This window comes from Mastigoproctus giganteus, chromosome 6 (assembly GCF_048544385.1).
Source record: "Mastigoproctus giganteus isolate SK-2022 chromosome 6, ASM4854438v1, whole genome shotgun sequence".
NCBI classification, from domain to species: Eukaryota; Metazoa; Arthropoda; class Arachnida; order Uropygi; family Thelyphonidae; genus Mastigoproctus; species Mastigoproctus giganteus.
Genome location: NC_143580.1, coordinates 29,296,252 through 29,318,018, shown reverse-complemented (window position 1 = coordinate 29,318,018; position 21,767 = coordinate 29,296,252). Strand labels below are relative to the sequence as shown.

At 34.1% G+C, this 21,767-nt stretch overlaps 1 protein-coding gene across 1 annotated transcript in view; it reads left to right on the top strand.

Moving 5' to 3' along the window:
* zip (myosin heavy chain 10) overlaps nt 1–21,767 on the top strand; it is a 380,860-nt gene that overhangs the window by 212,317 nt on the left and 146,776 nt on the right. The window contains exons 11-13 of the mRNA XM_090375898.1: nt 2,984–3,136; nt 13,047–13,217; nt 21,104–21,268. Of these exons, the coding sequence (XP_090232024.1) occupies nt 2,984–3,136; nt 13,047–13,217; nt 21,104–21,268 (489 nt within the window). The remainder of the gene's footprint in view (nt 1–2,983; nt 3,137–13,046; nt 13,218–21,103; nt 21,269–21,767) is intronic.

Sequence of the window (21,767 nt, the reverse complement as noted above, 5' to 3'; positions counted from 1 at the left end):
ATTTACTAAGGCATAGAAGTGATTACTGATTGCAAGGCAAAGGCCTGTTTGCATGGGAAGCATTTCTTTTTAAAGTGTACAAATTCAAATCAAGCTACAGTCAGTTGGTATTAGGAATAAATAAGATATCTCAAAAAAGTAAAAAATTAAAACGTCTCTTTAGTTAAATATTTAGATGCTGATTAAAATTTATATATCTTTTAAATCTACATACAGTCTGTCCTCGTATAGCACGATAGTTGTGTTCCTAGAAACCCTCGTGCAATGCAAAATCGTGCAATATAAACAACAGGCCCTATGGGAAAAGTGGGGTTAGGTGCCGACCACCCAAGATTGAACACACATTTGGAACCAAAACATTACCAAACACAACAAATAATCGGGTAATTTTAATCGTTATAAAATACTTACGTATTTTATAACGATTAAAATACTTAATAAAAAATATATTTTTTTATTATAATATAATAAATATTTTTTATTATTTATTATATTATAATAAAGTATTTTTAGTATTTTTAATACTAAAAAAGTATTTTTTACGAATAAAATACGTATTTTATTCGTAAAAAAATTATATTAAATAAAATAGTCGTAATAAAATATTGCTAATGCTTTTGCTTCTATCGTAATTGTTTTTTGTTTGATTTTCTATCCAAACAGATGACAGCTGTTCCATCTCTTCTAATTCTTGTGTCTTAATCTAATGGATTTTAATTACACTTTGAGTTGTTCCCGCTATGAAAGTTGTTTTTATTTTCTCTGCATTCTTTCTAATTCTCGGCGTTGCCTCATTTAGGTCTGCAGCACGTCAATATCACACGGTCTTTCATTTCGCTCAAAGCGTTTCACAATTTCATATTTTTTTCTCTATCGACAGAGGCGGACTGGCCATAAGCCTTACCCAGGAAATCCCGGTGGGCCGGAGGCCGGTGTGATTTTGGCCATAAACCGTAGTATGAGGCCACTATAAATTTTCAAGGGTAAGAATTTTTGACTCAGTCCGCCTCTGTTTATCGATATTGCTTTTCTCTCTCTCTCTCTCTCTCTCTCTCTCTCTCTCTCTCTCTCTCTCTCTCTCTCTGAATCTGCAGTGTCTTCGCCAGGACGCTTCCTTTTCACACCTTTTAAGTAATATTTTACTAATTTTTAGGGAATAAAGCGCAATTACAAAACGAGGAGGCACGCTTAATACACATAAACAAAGCTGCGCGCGTATAGCAACTGAATAAACAACACCGTAAAGGCCGAGATACACTATTAACACCCCACATTTTACTAAAGCACATTTCTGGGGGTTACTACCATAAAACAATAAAAACAATTTCCAGTTTCGTTTCTGCTAGTGGAATCTGTTATAAACTGGTAGTAAACTCAATCTAATTGCATTTGCGATTATACCGATAGCTGGAATTGTTGGTTTTTATGTTATTATGATGAAATGTGTTTCCCCTTCACTGATATAAAACACATAAATACATTTTCAGAATCTTCCCTTCATTCCTATCGTGTTGCGTTCGGTTGGGGTGATTCCGCGTTCGACTGCCATTTCTTGTAAACACAAAGGCGAATCATGCATAAGCGAATTCGGTTCGTGTTATATAAGATACTGTTCCCCTATTTATAAATCGTGTATGATCGAATTCGTGTAATGTAAACCCGTGTTATACGAGGACCGACTGTATATTCTTCCTTAAGTTTACAGGTTCTGTAATTTAAATAGTGTCCCAGTTTATTATCATCATACATGGAACCTTTTATGACCTTACATCGTTTGGATCCCCACTGATATCTAGTTTCCAAAACTTTGCAGCTTACAGAACTGGTGTCTCTCCCTATGTGAATATCTCTTTGCATCCACAACTGGTTTTTTTATCCTCCTTTTGTACCCTTTCAAGCAAGTCAACATCCTTCTGAAATAAGGCCTTTCATACCTCTATACTGTGTTCAAGATGTGATCTGACACATTAATTCATAAAGTGGGATAATTACCTCTACTGGCAGAATTTCTGTATATCATTTACAATACTCCATGCACTGTCCTAGTAGCCTTACTACACTGTTGAAAGATCTTTGTCAGATTGAAAGTTATTTCTTGCATCCAGTTCCTTTTTGCCTTCCTCAATACATTACTTCATTGATTAGATAAATTGTCCTTTAATAAAGAAACCACATTGTGATTCTCGTATTATTTATTTGTTATTTATTTCTTAAAGGAATATACAAGTGTTTCTTAAAATTTCTCCCTCCCAAACCAGAGAGAAATTTAATGGTTACGGATTTGGACTTCTATGGACCAGATAATTGAACCATTATTTCCAGTTTGGTGGCCAGAAAATTACCATTTAAGCCTTCTTGAACATTTATGCTGAAATTTAGCAAAGTTCTGGCATGTCTATTTCAAGTTCATTGTAATCAGTTTCTGGAAAGGAATAAAACTAAAATTTAAATAAATTTGGTTTTTGTTTGTCAATTGAAGGTTCGGTAGAGTGACTGCTATTCCTAACACATAGGGCTTAACTTGTTTTTTGACATAAAAATCACTTATGTATGTTATTTCTTGAAATATAACTATTTGAACAGGTATTAGTTTTTTCTTTGACTCTATGTAAACTTCATTAAGATGAGAACTGCAGTATTCTTTCTTAATAACATATATTGTTTTTAAACTTTGCATTATAAGCAATATGTATATTTTGAATACTGTATCTATATTAACCAAAAATATTGAGGTTTGTTATTAAGTATTCTGTAAATTATTGAGGAAATGTGATAAAATGGTGTATTAATAATATTTCTAGATTGACTAAAATTCAGTTAATAGGAAATTGTCATGCTGAAATAATTTTCATTATTTCTAGTGTTAAATTTGAATATCAGGCTAATATACTGGGTTATTGTAAATAATTTTTTAAATAAAATGTCACTTTATTATGCTTTACTTCATTTCTTATTTTTAATGATATGGAAATGTCTTTAAAAGGTGGAATTTGCAGTTGAAGCCATTTCAAAAGCGTGTTATGAAAGAATGTTCCGTTGGTTGGTTAACAGAATCAATCGTTCTTTGGATCGTACAAAACGTCAGGGTGCATCCTTCATTGGTATTCTTGATATTGCTGGCTTTGAAATATTTGATGTAAGTTTTTGAAGTTTAATTTTTAAAAATTTGATAAACACATGTTTATGTTTGAGTGTTTTTGTAATTTACTAATTTTGGCCACTTATTTTTACTTGTTATTTCCCACCACCCTTCATATAATCATGCCTCATTCTAATTAATAAGAAAATAATATTATTACTTTTCTTATTTGAAATATGCAAAACACAGTGAGTAAATGTTATTTCATTTGTCCAATTTTGGGAGATGGGTTTCTTTGTTAAAGAGCTGTTATACCTGCCAGAATTGCAGAAGATTCTCGTAGTGCCAGTAACATTTTCTTTGGCACTATGGCAGCACTCTGCAGAATCTTCAGTATACTTAATTTCAGAAATTGACTTTCCAATAATCACATTTCTTATTCTGCCAAAGCTGAATTTGTTTGGTTAAATATTTCCCTTTTCTAATGCTACTTAAATGATTTTGGTTATATCTTTACTATTTTATTCCAAGTTCATGTCTCTTTTTTTATTTTATTATTATTTTTTTTTTTTTTAAATTTTCAATTTTTATTTCATTGCTCATTTGATAGAGAACTCAAGATCGACTTTTCATTTATAACATTCCTGAATATGATAGCAATTTTAACATAATAATTATAAGTGTATTTTCTCTTTTTTCCAGAAAAGAGGTAGTGTATTTTTTTATACAAAGTTTTTAAAATTTGAAACTTTTTTTGACAAAACTGAGACCTTAAATTTTTTACCTTTTTTATAAAGCAGTAAAATATTTTATTTAAAGGTAATAAAATTTTAATGCACCAAAATAATTCCATTAACAGAATCAAAACGGAAGAATTACATTTCATGAAGCATTATTTATTGAATTCGCGAGAGCTCTGACTCAATATTTTCTACAATTTTGAAAAATAGTTTATTATTATACTTGCTAGCAGGGATAAGGAGGTGATTACCCTGTTGTGTAAGGCTACATCTTGGGTATTGCATAAAGATATGGAAGCCTCATTTTAGGAAGGATATGGATCTGTTGGAACATGCAGAAAAGGGCAACGAGATTGGTGAAGAGAACAAAAGGGTGGTCTTACAAGAAAGGCTTCAGTTCTGTAAATTGTAGTGGCTGGAGACTAGGTGCCTGCAAGTTGATCTGATTGAGGTGTTTAAGGATCTTGAATGGATTGAGCAAGCTCAGTGCTGATGGTATTTTTCCTCTTACTCAGACTACACACACGAGGGGACATGAATTCAAATTGAGAAAGGATGGTTGTAGGATAGATATGTGGAAGTTTGTCTTCAGCCAGCAGATGGTTGATTTTTGGAACAAACTTCCATATTTTGTTGTGGAAGTGGGTAGTTTGGATAAGTTAGAGGAAGAATTAGATAAATTATTGCAGTGGGTGGACAGGTGATATGAGGATTTTTTTTAAAATTAATTTATTTTTTTTTATTATTTATTTTTGCCGATTCTTTATAAGCTTGCTTTCACATCATTTGCCACTACTAATACTATAATTCAAATACTATTGCTAAGATGTTTGTCTGTTTACACGTGTGCTGCCATTTATATTTTGTGAGTATCCTTTATTTGTGCTTTGGGGTGCTGGAACAAGAGGCAGTGCCATTTTAGTAAATGGATTTCATCTGTGAAGAATCACTCCAGTCTAAGTAATGCTGGCATCTGTTGTTTGCAGCATTCTAACATCATCAGATGCATTTGAATGAGATTCAGAATCTGCATCACGTGAATAGAATTCTATTTCAGTATCAATGACATATTATAAAGAGCTGATTCAACATCATCAGCTTCAACGTATTGTCCATCCCTGTTCCTTTTCAGGTCTGATGTCCTAGGCTGTGGATCCATTATAATCCTTTTGGGTAAAATTTACACATCACACACTCAGGATGATAGTAAAGAATTAAAATTCAACAAGCATAATCTTCAAAAATTTTACCTTTTCTTGCAGAAAATACTAACCTAGATAAAATAACTTCATCATAAGCAAAGAACATGTGAAACTGTGAACTAAGTATATGACTTTTAAAGTGCTCTCTAGACAGTGTAATTGATGCTAAACAAATCACAGCTGTAATGTAATAACCTATTATGTCTTTCCTTCAATTAATTCATGTGTCTTTCCTTTTACAGCACTCATTTATTGACCACAATTGAATGGATGCATATTTGCATCAAATCACAAAAACTGCAGTTCATTTTTACACATTTGCATTCCGGAAGTGAACGTGTTAAGCTTGTGGGATGCTTTGTTTTGATAGTATTCACAAATATGACGAGCCAATCAGAGATTTCACTTTCAAAGTTACATGTACTAGTGAACTATAAAAATTTCTATCTACCAAAGCTGGATATCATCATTCTTCTCTTTCTTGGTGAGTCCCTTTTATTTCTGAGGTGCCTCCGTAGCCAGGTGGGAAGGAGCAGCAGTGCGTAGCACACGCTTCTTGATTAGACCGGGGTTCGAGCCCGTCACCACCAAATACAGAGGATGCGGAAAGGTCAGGGAATGACCACCGCATATCCCGGAGCAATATGGCCTTAGTTGCTAATTCTCCTAAAAACCAAATAACAAATAACAAACCCTTTTATTTCTGTCTCTCTCTCTCTCTCTCTCTCTCTCTCTCTCTCTCTCTCTCTCTCTCTCTCTCTCTCTCTCTCTCTCTCTCTCTCGCCTGGTACAGCATAAGCCTCAGGCTTCCTTGTACTATGTGGCTAATAATAATAAGTCCAGAAATCACTGTTGCTGCTTCTTGATTTTAATTGAATGCATTTTGCAAGAAAATAGCCTCCATTTGAAATTCTTCACCCTATACATATAGCAATTTGTCAGCAAAAACTGACAAGTCACTTATATCCTCAGCAAAAACTAGATTTGCTACAAATAAGAAATTATATTGCATTTTACAAGACTTGAAAATGTCTATTGGACTTGTCACTGATCTTGTTTTCAGGCATTCTCCAAAAATCTGTATAGGATGTAAACATAGTAGACAGGAAGTACAAGTGATAGTGTTTGAAATGGCTAGAATTTTCAGTATAAAAACGTAAGAAATTTAGTATCTTTTAACTTTTTTAAATAAAAGGTGAAGCTGTGGTATGACAGCTTTAAGAGCAGAGGTTAAAATAAAGTTAAATCTTTATTTTAGCCTTACCCTTCAAAATCAAAACAAAACTGTTTAGTTATATTTAAAAAGATAATGAACTAAAAATAAAAGAAATAAAATATTTAAAATATAACTAACCAAATTGTTTTTATTTTTAAGGGCATGCAATATGTGGCAGCTGCCTTCAGCTCTTTGTCAGTGGTTAGACTAATTGAATCCAAAAAAAATCTTCATTATGTCCTAGATGTTTTGCAGGGGATTAGAAGTGCTGATTGCTTTCATTCAAGACCTCTATGTGATCAGATGAATTGATTACTCACATTAGATGTTTGAATTGGATAGTCCAGTCTGACTACTTCTCTGACTTCAAACCTGAGTGAAAATTTAAGGTAGATAAAAGGGAAGCTTTAAATCGGTATGCTTGAAAAAGATTGAGGAAATGGTGCAATTCAATCTTGTGGTGTCCTCATTAGGCATTTCTGCCACACTGCTAATAAGAGAAAGAACATTTAGCAACCAAAAACAGTTGCAGCACTTCATGAAAAGAAAGAAATAGTAGTTTCATATGATGCATATCACTTCCATAACCACAAGTGGCTTTGTTAAAGAGCCATCCCGATCAACAAAAACTTTTGCAGTCAGTGCAGCAGGCAGCTACTAAAATTTCCAAACTGTCTGGAGCTACCAGGTGTGCCTCTCCATGATCATCCCAAGATTGATGTTCCCATTGTGTTTCTTTAGAATCAAGACCTTCAGACACTATGGTGGAACACAGTTGGCTTTCAAGAAGCTGTGATTCATTAAAGCCACAAGCATGGCTGGCCTGCAGAGCTAGTAAAGACATATTCATTCTATGCATCCTAGTCATCCACCCTGATCTACCATTTCAGTTTAATTGGCTCCATTTCCCTGTTTGCCTAAGTTTTGCCATAAGCATAAGCAAGGTATAGAGACAAACATTCAGAATTTTTAGCCATCCTACAAAGCTCATTTTTGTCATGGCCAGCTCTGCTGCTATTCTAGGGAGTAGTAACAAAAATCTTTCATTTTGGCCCGAAGTGCCAAAACATGGTATGTTATTCCTACATGGAATTTCTACGTTAATAAAATATTGTCCAGTACTATAGTGTGGCATAATAAGTACTTTATTTGAAGCTTAATACCCCCCCCCACCCAAAGCACTTAAATATTTAGCTTTTCACTTTTTGGCTTGACCACTAGTTCAGTGTTTACCTTAGTTATTCAGAGCTATATTACAGTGCTAAAATAAATTGGTATGCACATATACATAATTTTCATTATTGATCTGCAAAATGGGGTATGTCAGCTAATATAATTGAGGCTGTACTTGGCTGATCTCGGGCAGAATGAATAGGGGTTCCACCCCTATGAATTATTCTGGGTTTTTCAGTCTGCACACATGCAGATTGGCCTGTGAACACTTGCTTTTAATTGCATGGATAGATATATACGTGGTAATTAATTTTTTTTTATTTATTTAATTTTTATCACTCTAGGTGCCTGCTGTGAAGAGGTATCAAAGATGTGGGGACTGGGTATTCAGGTGGTTATGAATGAGTAGACGTAACTGGTATATTATTGCACTTTTTGTTTTGGTTTGAATTGGGTGGGAAGAGTGACCTGGATAATTGTCCAGTGCTTTGGAATTTTCAGAAACTGTGCACCTTCCTCTCCTGGCTGTGCTATCTTTCGACTGATTGAAGAAATACCTAACATTGCTACTATTTTTTTGTGTGAAGGTAGCAATTATTTTTGCATGCATGAATTTTTGCCTATATACTGTGTGATAAAGATCTCATGCTCCTATCACTCCAGCTATCACCTGATTAGGTTCCACTATTTAAGAAAACCATAAGCAACTGTTAAGATTTTATCTGTGGGTGCCACGTAGACAAAGTACATCAAGATCATTCAGATTTAAATTACAATATTTAAGCTGTGAATGGCAGAATTTTCTCAAACTGGGCTCACCAAGGTAATCTCAAGGGGGTTCTGCACATTATATCTGAAATCTGTTGTAATGTAGAAGCAAGACTTCTAGCTTCCTTATGTAATATTGTCATGCCACTGCTTTAGGCCTTATGTTATATTGCAGGGATGAGTTTATGCTCATCACTGAATTTGGTTAATCTTTATTAAAGTTTAGAATACAATTATATACAGGTAACCCTTGTATAACATGGTAGTTAGGTTCCTATAAAATGTCATGTTACGTTAAACCATGTTATACAGGACTAAGAAAAAGTACAAAAAGGGGGTTACATTCCAAAAGTTAACAAAAATACACTATTTCGTTAACAAAATGTTAACAAAAATACACCATTCTAGATTTCGTGTATCTTTTACTCTCTTTAAAAAATCAGTAATCTGGGTTTGTTTGCTTTTGCTTGATAAATCTTTGTGAATTTCATCATATGGAACTAAGCATTTTTGAAGCTCCTTTTGAATTTTGGGCTCTTTCATTCAAGAATCTGCATTCAAAAAATAAGATTCTAATTGCTCGGCTAATTTTATGCCTTCCCATATGCTTTTTAGTGTAAAATTTGGATATTTAGAATTTTCATCTGTGTTATTATCTTCTGAATCGATTTGGTTTTACCTCCGATGCCATTTCCACCAAATCCACTTCGCCAGCCTCTTTTTCTACCAGTAATTCTTGAATGTCTTCAGTAATCATATCTTTTTTATTTTATTAGGAGCATAGGCGACTAAGGCCATGTTACTCTGCGTATATTATCTATAAATTGCATGTGTCCTGAGGTCAAATTTCTGTTTTGCTGGACAAAAACCTGAGTTTCTGGGAGAAAAAACCATGCTACCCTCACCTGAGACTGACTAACCTGGCCACGTTGTGAAAAAGACCCATAAAAATTCCTTCCATCAATGGGATTTGAACTCTGGTCTTTTCCACACTGTGTGGGGAGGAGGGGATTCTATGAACTGTGCTACCCACAAGTACTTCAGTAGTCATATCATCAAAACCTTCCCCTCCTACTGATGTAGGCGCCTCTGTAGCCAGGTGGGCAGGAGCAGCAGTGCGTAGCACATGCTTCTTGATTAGACCGGTGTTCGAGCCCATGCCCACCAAATACGGAGGATGCAGAAAGGTCAGGGAATGACGACTGCATATCCCCGGAGCAATATGGCCTTAATTGCTAATGCTCCTAAAAAACCAAATAACAACCTACCGATGTAGCAAGTTCTACTATCGCACAGATTCCGTTTTCTGCTGGTTCCAGCATATTTCCTGAATGACTATGATAAAACTTTCAGTGATAAAACTAAGATTCTGATATAGTCTACAATTGAGAAATGTTTTCATGCCTCCATTACTTCAATAGATTTGGAATCAATTTTTTCCAAAATCCATTGTAACTATTTTCTGATGTAATGAGTTTTAAAGGTGGATATAATGCCTTGATCCTAATGGCTGAATGAAAGAAGTTGTATTAATCTAGTACAACTGTGATGGCAGGAACATAACTTCAATGTTTGGATGACTTAAATCTTTTGGATGACCTAGTGTGCTATCCAATAGTAATAAAACTTTGAAATCTAGATTTTTCCACAAATTCACTAGCATAGAACGTAACACGGGGATTTCACAACAAAATAAATACAGGGCTTTCAATTTATTTTGACTAGCGAGTCAACAGTGGGGATTCAAAAAGAGTGAAAATGTTGAAAAATTACATACAACATAATGGTAGGATTTTCCTGTACAAAAGCTCAAAAATACTGTTATGTGAGGTTTACCAAAATTCTCCAACCGTGTTATATAAGTACAGTGTTGTGCCAGGATAACCGCAATTATCAATCGTGTTAGGGCGAAACCATATTGTAGAAGTACCATGTCATATGGGGGGTTGTCTGTACTTATGTGATGGGGTAAAAAAATTGTATGAGAACATTTGAGAAGTTTTTGACCTACCATATATTTCATTATTTGAAAATAAAATAAATATGGTAATATTAAATTACAAATATTTTTATTTATTATTTTTTAAAAGAAGAATCCATGAGGATACATGGTGGCATTGCGTAATGCTTCCTTGTATCTAGTAATCCAGCATACAGTGCTATCAGGTATTAGGTTATTGAATTGAAAATCTGTTATATAGTTAATGAAGATGAACCCAGATGTGGATAACCATAAGAAACATTGTGCATGACTTGATTTTGAAAAATTTCCAAATTGGATCCTAGTATGTTTAAAAGAAAAGGGAAAATGTGATATACAAGAAATTTTGAAAACAGTTTCAGCAAAATGGATAGCTAAAGATTCAATTGCAAAAAAAAACCAAAAGAGGGAGAGAATCAATGTTGAAAAATTGTTGTTGAAAAATTTGCCCAGGATTCAAACAAATTTCTCAGCCAATTGGTGACTGTAGATGAAACTTGGATTTATTACTATAATCCGGAGACCACAAAACTGGCTGTGGTGGCATTGTGAAGGATCTCCACAGGAAATTTCAAATGGTGCCATCAGCTACCAAGTTGATGGCATCAGTTTTTTTGGGACAAAGAAGGGACATATGTCTTTTTTTTTTTTCTTTTTAAATTTTAATATAGCCAATTTTTTCTTTTAATTTTTATTTATTTTTGATCTCTTACACAACTCATATTTTTAATGCAGTCAACAGAGTTAGATTAATCTTATGTATGGAACTTTATTTCTGACATTTATTGTAACTGTTTCTGACAGTTATCAAAAAAAAAAAAAAGTTCTAATCAAATAGTAAAGTTTGAGATCAAATTGCGGATGTTAAACTGAAATAGAAAATTCTTTGACTTATCATTCTGAACTCCTTACTTTGGTGCACACAATACTCGATTAATGTATGCATTGTGTTCTGGGAGGCGGGGGAACCATATGTTAACTAAATATATGCTAACTAAACAAACATTGATTTCCTGTATAAACTCCAACATGTAACTTGTCAAGATATGTTTACAAAGATTTGTGATAATTCAACTTTTTTTTTTTTAGATGAAATGTGAATAAATACAATTACTATACACACCTGAAACTAATCATGTTTATAAAATTAATTTAAAAAAAAAAATTCAAAAATCTCATGGCATGTGGTGACATCACAAAGACTTCTGCTGACACTATTGCTTCTTCAAGCATTGGATCAGAATCTTTTATTACTCCTGTCTCCCCCCCCCCCCTTCCATGATTTCTCTTAAACTTTTGAGGTTCAAGCTCTTTGAAGAGATAATGGAGTTTTTATCATTGCTATCATTCTTTTCTCCAGTTTGCATTTGTGCCTGCCCAGGGGCTCAACTGGTGAGAATGATGATATCCAGCCCAGGATCCTGAGCTGGATATCATCATTCTTCTACTTCTTCCCCCCCCCCCCCCATGATAACTCAGGAATTTTTTTTTTTTTTTTTTTTTTGGCTGGTGCGGCATAAGCCTCAGGCTTCCTTGCACCATATAGCTAATAATAATAATAATCTCACTGGAATTGTTGGTCATCTCTAGGTTTTCTCTAGACTCCAATAACTCATTCACATCTTTAATATATACTTCCAGATTAAGGTATTTGCTATGACTTTGCAGCTTACAGAACTGGTGTCTCTCCCTATGTGAATATCTCTTTGCATCCACAACTGGTTTTGGTATTTATCTGATATTTTCTTGTGTTTCTTGGAAATCTTCAGTCATGGACAAACTATTGTCAAAGCTTTCTCCAACAATCCTTCATAATTGATTGCTTATCTTTCCACCTTGCAGCAGTGTTTTTCACTGCCATAAAGATATTATAGCCAGGGGTGTGTTGCCAGTTTGTTAATGAGGGACTCACTTGAGAATTTCATCTAAGGGTCATCTGGGTTAAAACAGTCTGTTAAATTTTACTAAATTTTTTTAGCAAGGGACTCAGATAATTGCCAAAATTAACAAGGGGCTTGTGCATGTCCCCTCCAGAATGCCCCTGGTTTTAAACTCGCATCAGATTCTACAAAATCTACTATGCGTGGTGAATCACGTACCGACCTGATCTTCAATCATAATATAACCCTTCCAAAACTGTGTGAGAGTTGCTGCTTCCTTCCTTGGTAGCAGCAATAGCTTGATGTTATTCATCTAAAAAAAAACATACTGCTTAAAGGTGAAAAATAAATTCTTGATCTATGGGCTGGAGTAGGGAAGTAGTTTTTGGGGATCAGAACACTTTGTCCTTCACCATCATACTTATTGTTGATCCTGCTAACCTAACTCATGGTCAATAGACACTATTCCTTTACCACTTTCAGGTCTTTGTTATTTTCACTTCAAAAGTAATTGTGCATCTTTTCTTTTTCATCCCACCAGTTCCATGGGTATCCTCACTTTGTTTTTTATTTTCACTCATCTGAACCACATGTATAAAAACACTTGTACAATTTATTGTTGTACTAAAACTATGAAAACTGACAATGCTTAGCCACATAAGTAACATGCTTCATACTGCTAGAAGCAAAACCTTTGTTTTGCTTTTGCTTTTATAAGGCACATTAGGTTCTAATGTCATAAATATTTTTTCTATTTGTACTCTTGCACAATGCTGGGATCAGAGGAGTGTACAATTACAGTATTTGTTAAAAGGATTAAATCATAGTGGGCCAAAGATCTAAAACTGTACATAGCTGCAGATATATGGAATGTACTTATCATTGGATGTATAGTAACTGAATGTTAGATGTGTTTCTATATAACCTGAGTATAGCAGTATTGTTTAGTACATGCATGCGTGTTTGTGGTTTTGATTTTTATGCCTTTTTTTTATTTTTTTTAACAGCTGAATTCCTTTGAACAACTTTGCATTAATTACACAAATGAAAAGTTACAGCAGTTATTTAATCATACAATGTTCATCTTGGAACAAGAAGAATATCAAAGAGAGGGTATTGAGTGGAAATTCATTGACTTTGGTCTTGATCTGCAGCCTACAATTGATCTTATAGAGAAGGTAAGTAATTTAATGTTACAGCATGTGAATTCAATTGTCAAATTTAGATATCCCATAAATCAGAATTACACCACATTTCTGGTCTATCAGAGTTTGTTGCTTTAGTCAGTAATCAGATATTAACTTAATTTACAGCACTTATACTATTAGTATATAAACAAGTAAGGGTCTGCAATATATCCCCCCCCCTTTTATTGCAGAATTTTAATTTTGGGAGGGACACTAACTAGGTAATGGCTTTTGAGCTTGTTGCTTATAATTAAATCACTTCCCTATTGTGTATTTAGTTATTTATATTCTACCAATCAGTTAAGATTATCAGCTTATTACTGCTTTTGGAAAGTGAGTACTCAGTACTTTCATCATAATAGTGTTTGTTGTCTACTTTAACCCAATTGTTGTTCCAAGAATATAAATTCACTTCAGATTTGTTGAACAAAAACTGCTATATCAAGCCTGCCAAGATAATTGCAAAACTTTCCTTTGTCAGTCCTATGTTCTCAGTAGCAAAGGGAATGCATTTTCCCCAATAGAAATTTTCTTCTATTCTTATGGCAGTTGAAAGTCTGCTGGCAGCTCCAAAGTGTGTGTGTGATCCAAGAATTAAAAAAATAAATAAATATTTTTCAGTTTTAGTTCTTTCATAATAACAAAAAAGAATTTACATGCATTGGTCCTTCGCTGGGAACACTGACAAGTGCACAGGATTCCCTTGAAATACAGCAGGTTATCTTAAGTCATTTTTAGCATTTTAGCAATTCCTCTTGAAAGTACTGAATATGAGAAAATATTCAGCTTGGTGAAAAATAGCAAAAACTGAGTTCAGATCTTTTTTTTAGTTAAGCCTTGGAAATTGTTCTTGACATCAGGGTTGTAATAAACAAAAACTGATTCAATAGTTCTGAAGAGGACAAACTCTCCAACAGCAACTTTGTTGAAGCAGCCATAATCAATTGCCGTATAACTGACAAACAATTTCAACAGAAATCTACAAACAGGAAAATCCTAGGTAATCTAATGTTTGAAAGCATACTGTACTGGTTAGAGTCATTTACATTGTCAATGAAATTGAGTTTATAATGCAGTGCTGACTTAAAAAAAAAAAAAAACTCCTGCTTTTGTGAAAAGGCTCATTTTTCTCCTGCTTATAATTACCCAATCTCCAGCTTTTTGACAGTCAAAAGTAATGCCTTATGCACATACATAAAGTATACACTTCCAGCTTGGTGTGATTTCTCCTACTGGATACTAGTCTTCTATAGTTCCCTGCCAGATGTTTTTTGATTTTTAATTTTTGGAAATATAAATCATATAATAAATTTGCATTGGCCAGGAATTCTCTTAGTGGCTGTTACCTCTTTGTTTAAACTAGATGTAATTTCATATACTCAAACCTTGAATTAAATGAGCTCTCTCTCTCTCTCTCTCTCTCTCTCTCTCTCTCTCTCTCTCTCTGCACTATGTTCCATCATTATCATAGCTATCAAATCTGCTTATTTTTTTAAGCAGTTAGACCCATTATCCATCTCACCATTGTAATATATTTGGTTACAAAATTTCTTCATCTTTTTTGCATAAACAGTTTTTTTATCTATTTTTTTCCTTTTCATAAAAAATGGTAAGACTATGTTAAAATGTAACTTTTATTATATGAATTTCTAATCATTTTCCTTAATGAAGTGACCATTGGGTGCATGCTCATCTGCATTGCAAAATAGAAATATGGGATAATGTAACCTTTGTAATGTGCAACCATTTTATTGTTAAAAATTTAAATTTTAAAAGAAACATTTGTTTTTTCTTTTAAATGTTATGCCAACATTTGAAAATTGGATCATAGTTCATCAATCCAACATACCTGACATCCATGTACTAAGGCCTTATCCTAAAAGAATGTTATGTGAAAATTTATTATACCAGCAGTTTTCAAATATTCCACTTTGGAAGTTTGATTACCATAGCAAATAAAGTCAGAAGTATGATTCTGACTTGATAATTCCTGCTGCCAAGTTTATGGAATGTCTAAAACATGCGATTGTTTATTGAGAAAGTACTTTACTGGTGCACAAGTTCCCACTGGAAAGATTGTTTTTATAAATGTTGAGATAGCACAAATTTTGTCAATTAGCATTGCATCATTTTCAAATTTAATTTTTTTGTGGACAAGTTTTTAGTACTTCTTGTCATCATCAAAGATTAAGAAATGGATAAAGATAGAACAATAGATGTTTGACATAATCATTTCTATTTTTGGTTAGATTAAAGTTAGATTAAAAAATTATAAAATAAATAAGTTGCATTAAAATTAAAGAATGAATAAAGGGAGAATGCATTGGCAGTGTAGCTGTCTACATTTTGATAACTTTCCTACATAAATTGACTTATTTTATTAACTACATTATTTTATTCTTTTATCCCTTGGGCTTTTGATCAAAATTGAGATGAGAGACTTTGCACCATGAAGTTAGTGAACTGATCACCTACAAAATTGTTTCAGTAATCTTTATATATAAAATGCTTAGGTATACTGCCTAAATTTTCCAGCTGCTAATTGTTGGCAGCACCCGTTCACATGGTTCACCTTGCATGACCACCATACTGGGCATTCTTTAATTTTTGTACTAACATTTTTTGACTGAAGAAAGGCAACCTATGCCTGAAAGCTATCGATGTATGTTTATTTTAACTGTTTGTTTTATGTCTTCAATTTTAATAAACTGTACTAAGCTTTAAGAAGTGTAAAAATGGCTAAACAGTGTAAGAACTTTGAGAAAATATAGAAGAAATACTAATTAAACATTAGAGTTGAGATCTAATAGACTAAGAGACCGAAACAAGACTCAGCGACTAGGAAGACGGACAGTAAACATTGAAGAAAGAGGAGCAAGATTGGAAATGGGAAGACGGGTGAAATGCTATAGGGCTAATAAAATAGAAGTACCAGATGTGAATAATAAACAAGCTGTAATTAATGTGGAAGAGCATGACATAGAAAATATGTGTAATGAACACATCGAATAAATACACTAAATGCTGTCATGATGGAAAGGTTACACTTGACCCACTGAGACAGTCTGAGATGCCTACTCTATTACGAGAGCTGCTTACAGGGGATACATGTTAAGCAAATAACTACAGAGAACATATACGAGAGTGCAACTTAGCAATGGTGTTCACATCAATGGGTGCAGAGATTAAATCACCACCTATACTAATGGGTACAGAGATTAAATCACCACCTGGAAATGATCCATACTGTTTTTAGAATACATGGTTAGATTTACCATTTGGTCTCACCGCTATATCCAAATGAGGCAAATAAGCCAGGATATGGACTATTTTCGATTCTGCTAAAGCAACAACAAAACGTCTTGAAAAACAATCAAACCAAGGGTGTATGGCCAAAGTAATGCAACAATTGGACGAGATGGTTAAGAGACGATATAATGCACCTACATCCAAAATGGAGGTTGCTACAATATTTGTTGGAGAAGACCGGGAACCACCTGCAAATAGAGACATATGCATATACCCCACAGGTGATTACTGTAGAATTATATCACTGCTAAACAAGAATGGTGAAGACTGAAGGATCTAGATTAAACTATTTATGCCATAATCAGAAAGATGGCATATTCTATGCAGGGTACATCTAGTATTCTCTTAAAAAAAAAATAAAATAAAAGAAGAGAAAAAAATAAATAAAATAACACAGGATATTTTTTATATGTAGGAATAAATGTTATGGCTTTTATCCCCACACTGCGCACACATGTGCATGCATGATCAACTCCGAACACCTTGCTATTGCCATGGCAACTACTGAAATGTTTTCACGCAACTATTGGACCACCTTCAGCTTTCCTGAAATCAATGGTGGGGGAAAAGAAACATTGTTTTCTTTAGAATGTAGAGTCTGGATATAATCTTTCGGCATGTGTTGCAGGTGTAAATTTATCCAGCAAGCTTGAAATATGAGACAAGCTAGCTAGCAATTTTTTTTTTTTTTTTTTTTTTTCTTTCCCTTAATTATATACATACCTGTATTGTATTATAAACCAATTGTATTGTTGAACATTGGATGAAACTGGAAATTGCAAACAAATTCTTCATAGCTCTGTTTGGTGATTTCTGTTTTAATACAGTACATGTATTCTTGTTTTACTTAATACAATATTAAACAGAGTTATATAATTAGAAAGGCAAGATAAATAATGTCTCTAATAAATATCAGGAAAAAGCTTGTCAGGAGGCATGAAGCAAATTTTGTTCTGTGGTTTTTTATTTCCAACACAAACAATATGGCCCAGAGATTGATACTCTTCTCACTTTTTTTTTTAGTAAAGATTTAATTAATATGGAGATTAATAAAGAAAATAAATGAATGGGATGGCAGCTGTAACTTGCATTGTTGGAAGTTCAAAAGTATGAAACCAAAATACCACTCTCTTATTTAACGGTTTAGTAAAGACTGCCTTCTCTGTCAGTAACAATTATAAATACCAATGGGAGAAGAGTGTAATGTACATCACTCAAGTTTAGAGATGACAAACTGATTGTAGTACATTCCTCCTCAAATTTTACCCTGTGTTTTTATATATGCTGAAGGTTTGTGCAATAATGTTTCAAAAAAAAGAAAAAGTAAATAAAATAAATATGTAAGTAAATTTGGTAGATTGTGGACTTAGTTTGACAGCCAAATTCTCTGTCACAAGTAGGACCATAGCATGTTTATTTATAGCAGTTGAAAATACCATCACCAAAAATAAAAAATAAAAATATATACAAAGCTACCAATTTTTATCTACGTTTATTTGTACCTATGTTATAGGTAAGCTTCCAGTGGAGCTTATGAATGCATCAAGTTAAATATTATTTAACTTTAATATAACCAAATTGGGAGAACCAGTTCATCAACCCTATTTGAAGAACAAGTTTTAATCAAATTGAAATAGCAGACACACACACACACACACACACACACACACACACACACACACACACACACACTGAGTTTGGATTGGATTCTAGATGTTCCGCCTGTATTTCATTCATCTTTTCATCCAAAGTTAATGCAGTAAAGTAGAAGGAAAAATCCTTTTATTTAAAAATGTGTGTTAAAAATGTGATTGCAAATGTGTGTAGAAAGCTTTGCCTGCACAATCCAAACAATAGTTCCTAATTTGGATCTGTTCAGCTTAACTTGTGAAACCTGAAAAAACATAATCCAGCATTAAAGGATTAGACTTATTTACTGGAGTCGGTACTAAGCTTTTAGGGCCTATAGCAGTGGTTTTCAACTTTTTTTTTTTTTTATTTTTTTAATAATAACAGCACCCCTAAGTAACTTATTTTATTTTGCAGTACCCCTACTCAATTTTCTACCTGTTAGATCTGATTCTCTCTCTCTGTGTATATCCGTGTATATATATCCGATAATACAAAATAACATAAAACATAAGCGAGTAGTATGGCAAAAACTGTAGAGTGAAAATTAACATAAAAATAACGTAAAATAAACCAACAGGGAGGGGGAAGTAAAGGTAATAAGACATAAACAGTAGCCGATAGTCCTTATTTTATGTTAAACTTTTAAGCCATTATTTTTATATATATATATATATATATATATATATATATATATATATGTGTGTCTCAAAAATATTGGTACAAACATTTAGGGGAGGTAGATAACATCTAAAGGAATGTGAATCGCATAGGAACCCATAACCGGAAACGTCACGGGAAAGTAGTAGCAGTGACACAAGACAGTAATTAGTGGCAAAAATTTATTTGACATAATATTAACAATGGAGTATGAGATGGATGCATTTCATGATGTTACAACAGATGCTCGAAGGTTCCACGATGCATGCGTGACACCGACACAGCATGGATTGGCGGACACGGTTGAACACACCTGGAGTTTCTTTGACAGTAGCAGCAGTGCAGATGAGCCTCGCCACGAGATCCATTTCCATCTCCACAGGCGATTCATGCACAATAAATTTGAGGGCCCCCACAGAAATAAATCAGGTGAGCGTGGGGGGGTCAGGCAACGGGTCCACCACGGCCCATCCATCGACGCCCAAACCGCCTGTCCAGATGGTCACGAACACACCTTCCATAATGGGCAGGTGCCCCGACATAGGGTGCCTCCGTAGCCAGGTGAGCAGGAGCAGCAGTGCGTAGCACATGCTTCTTGATTAGACCGGGGTTTGAGCCTGTGACCACCACATACGGAGGATGCGGAAAGGTCAGGGAATGACCACCGCATATCCCCGGAGCAATATGGCCTTAGTCGCTAATGCTCCTAAAAACCAAATAACAAACAAACAACAACAGCACCCTGTCTTGTTGAACCAAATGTTGCTTCTCATATTTGCTGGAACATTGTCAAGCAACCTTGGTAGAACTTGTTCAAGAAAGATCCGATATTTAGCGGAGGTAACAGGTATGGCCGACTAAGCAGTCACAGACCATACCTGCCCACACATTTATTGCGAAGAGTTGTTGTTCCGCATGGGGGGCACACACTGTGTAGGTTGTCGTGAGCCCACACGAGCGTTGTACTGATTGAATAAGCCTTTCCGAGTGAAATAAGCCTCATCCGTGAACAAAACCTAGGCTGGAAAATTCAAGTCTTGAACACTTTCAAAAACCACACGTGCAGGATGATCTTGGGGGAGCAGTAACTGAACCCTTTGGAGATGAAAGGGGTGTAAGGAATTGTCGTGCCAGACACGCTGTACACTGCAATGAGACACGCTTGAGGCAGTGGCACATGTGCTGGTAGTAGGATTATTCTGGATGGCATTCAACACACTTTCTTCCATGGCTGGAGTTTGCATCGAATGTGGTCTGCCTGCACTACTCCTGTTACCTCTAAATGACCCATAATCGCACAAATTTTGATGCACACGCAGTCCGATACATGTCTGTCTGGGAAGCGTTCTCCATAAATTCGTTGAGCGGCTCGTCCATTGCCCTCTGCTAATTCATACACTAGGTGCATGTCTGCCAGCTCACAGTTTGTATATCACGCTCTTCGTGCGGCGACTACCATGCCGTCTACCGACTTACGGTGACGTTTCCGGTTATGGGTTCCTATGCGATTCACATTCTTTTAGATGTTATCTACCTCCCCTAAACGTTTGTATCAATATTTTTGAGACACCCTGTATATATAATATTAAAAATATATATGATATTTATTACAATAATATAATTATAAAAATTACATTTCGTAATACAAATTATATATATGCAGTATACAATTTTATTCTTTATATAGAGGTACTAAGTAAACATCAATTATAGATCACCAAAAAATTAAAAAGATACTGTATACCTTTTTATAATAAAATAAACAAATTAAAAAATAAGTTTCAAGTAACTTAAACCCAAATTACATGGCACCACTGGCCTATAGGATTGCATCAGAATTCTTGCCTCTATTTTTTAAAAAATGAACTTAGATTATATTATTTCAGATTAAAACTGGATGAAATATTCCTGTTAAGGGATGCCTTGCAACAATTAACAGTCTGAGAATGTATTTTAAAAAAAATCATATCTGTGACAAGTACTATTATTAAAACAGATAAATCTTTTGTTTCTGTTAAACATAACTGTTGTTTCACACAGTTAATTGTTTCAAAAAATAAAAAAAGAACTTTAATAGTACATGTAAAGGTTTATTTATTTAAATCTATGTAAATGGCCTTACCCTCTTTTTGTTGCTTATACCTATATAGTCCAATGTTTGACAAAACAGAAGTGATTTAGTAAGAGCTGACTTAATTTTTTAGAAGTTTTTCTTGTACAAAATATATGCAACATATGTAGCAGTTGTTAAAGTGCAATATTACCATATTATTTTATAGCCCATGGGCATCTTAGCATTGCTGGATGAAGAATGCTGGTTTCCAAAGGCAAATGATAAGACATTTGTGGACAAACTGGTTAGTGCACACACAATGCATCCCAAATTCATAAAATCTGACTTCAGAGGAACAGCTGACTTTAGTATCATCCACTATGCTGGCAAGGTAAGCTAACTTAAGTTATTTGCATTTTTATCGTTTTAGCTACAATCATGTAGTTTTCAGTTAATATGGTTATAAATAGTAACTAATTTTTTTTTACATAAATCATGAACTAGATTTACTGTATGGGGACAAAGTGCCTTTCTCTCTTTCCATCACTATCTAATTATTTGTTAATAATATTAAATTCTCAATTTACATTAGAATCCCCACCTGCCCTTTCACTGAAAGGGCAGGTGGGGATTCCTTTTGACTGAAATTCTATTCAGTCAAAAGGAATCCCTTCCTGTTCTTCATCACTTTCAACACTCAATATTTTCTTCTATATCATTATAGAACCCAGCCCTTTTAAAGGAATTGATTATAACAGTAGGGCTGACTGTAGCCCATGACTGCTAAATAATGCATTGCATCTAACAAAGAAATTTTGACCCTCTCAGTTTTACAATGGTAAGCAATTTATGCAATTTTTGGTAAATTCTTTAAAGAATTACCAAAAATA